We start from the raw sequence: 4,550 nt of genomic DNA, 5'->3' as shown, positions 1-4,550 counted from the left end.
CGGGGCGTTGTCGTTGACGTCGGACACGGTCACCGTGAGGTTGTGCTGGGTTTTCAGCCTGGGGTTCCCCAGGTCGGTGACGGTGATGGTGATGTTGTACTCGGCCTGGCTCTCCCTGTCTAGGGCCCCATTTGTTACCAGGGTATAGAAATTCTCTTCTGATGGTTTCAAGACGAAGGGGAGATCATCCTGGATGGAGCAAGTCATCCTTCCGTTGTCCCCTGTGTCTCGGTCTCGAATTCTAAACAGGGCCACCTCTGTCTCAGGAGAGTTTTCAGGAATGGGGCTGGTGAGTGATGAAATAGTTATTTCTGGGAAGTTATCGTTAACATCCACCACCTCAATGGAGACAGAGCACCTTCCCGAAAGCCCCCCACGATCAGATGCCTCTATTTCCAGCTCATATGAAGATATGGTCTCAAAATCCAATTTTTTAATTAGAAGAACTTCTCCTGAAAGGCTGTTTAGCTCAAAAGTTGTGCTAATCTCTTGGGAATTATAAAAATAGGAGTATGATATTTCCCCATTTGTTCCAGTGTCTAAATCTATAGCAGAGACCTTGACAACTAGCATGCCTATAGGGCTGTTCTCTGGAACCTGCACCTGGTAGAGTATCTTTGCAAACTCAGGGGCATTGTCATTGACGTCCAATACCAAGATGTGAACCTGAGCAGTGCCAGACCGGGGTGGAGAGCCGCCATCCAGTGCTGTGAGGGTTAATCGGAGCTCAGCCTGCTCCTCACGATCAAGCTCTTTGTCTAGTACCAGTTCTGGGTATTTCCTACCATCCCCCCGGGTACGGGTAGAAACATGGAAATGAGAGTTCGGACTGATACTATAACTTTGGATGTTGTTGGTGCCCACGTCCAAATCCTGGGCTTTTTTCAGAGGAAACCTGGCCCCCAGAGGGCTAGTCTCCAGGATTTTCAGAGTCATTTCTCTTTCAGGAAACTCTGGAGAATGATCATTTATGTCTCTCACCAGTAGCTCAGCTCGAAATACTCCCAGTGGTTTTTTCAGCAACACTTGGAAATGCATTACACATGGATCTGCGGGGCCACACATCTCCTCCCGATCCAGTTTCTCATTTAATATCAACTCCCCCGTCTGCAGATCAAGCTGCAAGTGGGGTTTGTTATCCTCGGAGACTACTCGGGCTTCCCGCGCTGCTAGCTCCCCCACTCCCAGTCCCAGGTCCTTGGCCAGATTGGCCACAAAGGAGCCACTCTCGGTTTCCTCCATCACGGAATAGCAACGAGATTCCCAGCCTGCCAGAGCTACTCCCAACACGAGAAAGAGAATCAGGACTTGCCTTTGTTTAGGAAAGCACTCCCCTCCGGCCTCCATCTTTACTTCCACAAACACCTGTCCAGAAACAGGGCCCAGCTCTACCTTAGGGACAGTGGTGGATCTCTCAGTTGATAACCTGTCCGGAAATGTTGGTGAGTAGCATGATGTACTCGTTCGGAACTCTGCGTACTGGCTTTCTCTTCAGCTATAGATCGGAAGTCGGGTTTGTAGCTGTTCCTGTTCTTTTTTTTTTTTTTTTTTAAGTTTTAAACCTTAGCTTGCAGCGCCACCATGTGTTGTCTTCCAGAGGAATCGCTACAATTGTATTCTCTGATAATTCAGTGTGCTATTAGGAGTTTGGAAATTATTTGAAGGAGGCAGTGTAATTGGAAAACCATATAATTATAATTACTCATTCCTTCATTCAAAGAAGTATTATTAGCTTTCTATGTACTAACTTCTGATAGATCAATGAACAACCTAAACATGGTCCCTACTTTTTCCAACCTGTAGTCGGCCTGAGGTGCTAGGAAAATTGAGAAGTCAAAGACAACAGTGATAAATCATGTGAAAATAACAGTATATACCTATGTGATTTCTTAAAATTCTCTCAGCAAAGAGGATGAATTCGTCTAGATTTTCTTCCATATTCTAGGTAGTGTATGTGACAGAACAGTTGTTCCCATTGGTTGAATCACATTTTTGAAAAAAACAGTGAATTCAGTTTATTACAAAAGATGATACCATTTTGACATAAGGTCAGAGAACTATGGTTTTAAAACTTTCAAACTATGGGAAAATGCATATGAGGACACTTTCTATATCTCTTACCTGGCTTTTCCTCCTTCACATTTATCTGATATAGCTAGATGTACATATTTAATTTTTTTCTTTTCTGTGACTTTCTTGTGCATGAGATCTTTGCTTTGTTCATATCTACATCTCCCAACATCTAGAACAGTCCGTAGCACATGGTAGATGCTCAACCGATATTCAATAGGTCAATCAATAAATCACAATTTAAAAATTTTGATAGATAGACTCTCCTCCTAACATAGAAGCCCCTTTTTTTTCTGCTGGAATCCTAGTACATTATATGAGCTGGACAAACAAAACACCATGTTCCCTAGTAGCCATTTTATATGCTCTTTAGAAAAGTAATTTGCAGTACTTCAGAATGATCTAAATGTTTTTCATTAAATGCCAAAATTCTCTGGCATCCCCTATGTAATGGAATAGATTCTAAAAAACAAAACAAAACAAAAAAACCAGAACAAAACTACCAGGCTATAAATATCCTACAAATATGGTATACATCTCTTTTAAATCACATTTTACATTGTCAATATTATTATAACAGTAATAATATTTAAAACTTTCTTACATATGAGAATTTTCTAAGAATTTCCATAAGACACACCAAACACTGTAAAATTTTAAAATAGCCATCAGTTCTTCTCAAAATCATATATGTTAACCAGAGTTTGTGCTTGTCCTTTACAGACAACTAATATTCCACAAACTTTTGATCCCAAATATTATTATATTAATAAAAAAACACAATTTAAAAATCTCCAACGAAGAGTACATTTCAAGCCATGCAAGAATCTAGATATGCTTTTGACAAGGGAGAAATCCACATAGAAATCATAATTAAAGGGACATTTCTTAAAAGTGCATATACTTGTTTCCAAAAGCCAAGGGAGAAAGCAGACTTGGGAGGGACTGGAAAATCCATAATGTTACCTTTTAGGCATTTCCTTTCTTCTTCTCTGTAAATGCACTGACCTTCTGTTTTTTTCTTTCTATTTATTTAGCCAACATGATATCATTTTCTTGTTAAATTCCTAACAGAAACTATTTTAGATTTGCTTTCTTTGGGTTTGCTTTGTTGTTTTTAACAAATGAGATTTACAAAGCTTGGATTAGCAACACCAACTTGTCTGATTGTCTGAAGACGGAAATGGATCAAATAAAATAAACATGGCTGCAACCATACACTTCTACTGGAGAAAAGTTTCCTGAAAATGATGGGGTGGGCTAGACAGATACCACAAGGGATCTATCATTTATATATCTTTTTTAAAAAGATTTTATTTATTTGACAGAGATCACAGTAAGCAAAGAAAGAGAGAGAGGGAAGCAGGCTCCGTGCCAAGCGGAGCGCCATCCCAGGACCCTGGGATCATGATCCACTGAGCCACCCAGGTGCCCCTAAATATCTTGATATAAACTAATAATCTTTTGATATTATTCATATAGCTGATATACTGGAGGTTGATATAGAGGTAAAGCACTTAAGTATGGGAGAAATTGTAGCCTTTCTATTTAATACTACTTATTGTGAAACAAAAACATGCAATTTTTGCAAACATTTCTCCATTAAAAAATTTAAGACAATGGGGTGCCTTGGTGGCTCAGTGGGTTAAAGCCTCTGCCTTCCACTCAGGTCATGATTTTAGGGTCCTGGGATCCAGGCACTGCAGAGGGCTCTCTGCTCAGCGGGGAGCCTGCTTCCCTTTCTCTCTCTACCTGCCTCTCTACCTACTTGTGATCTCTGTCAAATAAATAAAAAATCTTTTTAAAAAATTAAGACAAGTAGGCTTAATATCAGATTAAACAGAAGTTATACTGATACTTCATTATATTAATATTATAATGCTTTCTAAGTAACCACAATGTAAGAAAATTTTAGAGTTTCCATATAATAATCAAAGAGAGGATGGAACTGGGGTCATCTTCAAATCAACACTGCTTGATAATGAAAGTTGATAAATTCAACACATGTTCATGACTTTTCGGTAATGCAATATAGTTGAGAATTCTTTGTCTCTATCAAAATAGAAATGATATAAAGAGTAAATATGAGTATATACTCAGAACGAATATTTCAAGTCCCCTTAATAGGAATATGGAATCAGCAAATTACCCAGGAAATTCTATACGGACCAAAACAGTAACGGAGACCGATCATATTTCAAAAGAACCCAAATTCCTTAACCGAAATTCCTAATTGAATCCAAAACTATTCACAAATTTGTCTTTTCCTCCATATCCTTCACAGGCCTCTGTTGCGTGGAGACAACAAACTTCAAACACTTAAATTCCCTGGTCCCAGATTCTCCCCAGACACACCTCATACTGGTAGCTGTGGGACAGGGTCCCTGCGCCGCTGACGTCCACCAGGTGGCCCGGAAACGGACCCTCGGGCACCGCCGCCCGCCTCCTCCTGCACAGCCGCACCGCCACGAACACCAGCA

General features: G+C 40.2%; 1 protein-coding gene across 1 annotated transcript; it reads right to left on the bottom strand.

Annotated features, from left to right (window-relative positions):
- Nucleotides 1-6: 6 nt before the first annotated feature.
- LOC132008972 (protocadherin beta-15-like) lies at nucleotides 7-3,885 on the bottom strand (the record flags this gene model as incomplete). The annotated part of the gene is made up of 1 exon (XM_059387426.1): nucleotides 7-3,885. A coding segment is annotated over exon 1 (1,341 nt), but the record flags the coding sequence as incomplete, so codon positions are not given.
- Between the last annotated feature and the right edge of the window lie 665 nt (nucleotides 3,886-4,550).

Source organism: Mustela nigripes, unplaced genomic scaffold (genome assembly GCF_022355385.1).
Source record: "Mustela nigripes isolate SB6536 unplaced genomic scaffold, MUSNIG.SB6536 HiC_scaffold_2550, whole genome shotgun sequence".
Classification (NCBI taxonomy): Eukaryota; Metazoa; Chordata; class Mammalia; order Carnivora; family Mustelidae; genus Mustela; species Mustela nigripes.
The sequence above is the reverse complement of the archived record's forward strand: the minus strand, read 5'-3'. Positions and strand labels throughout refer to the sequence as shown.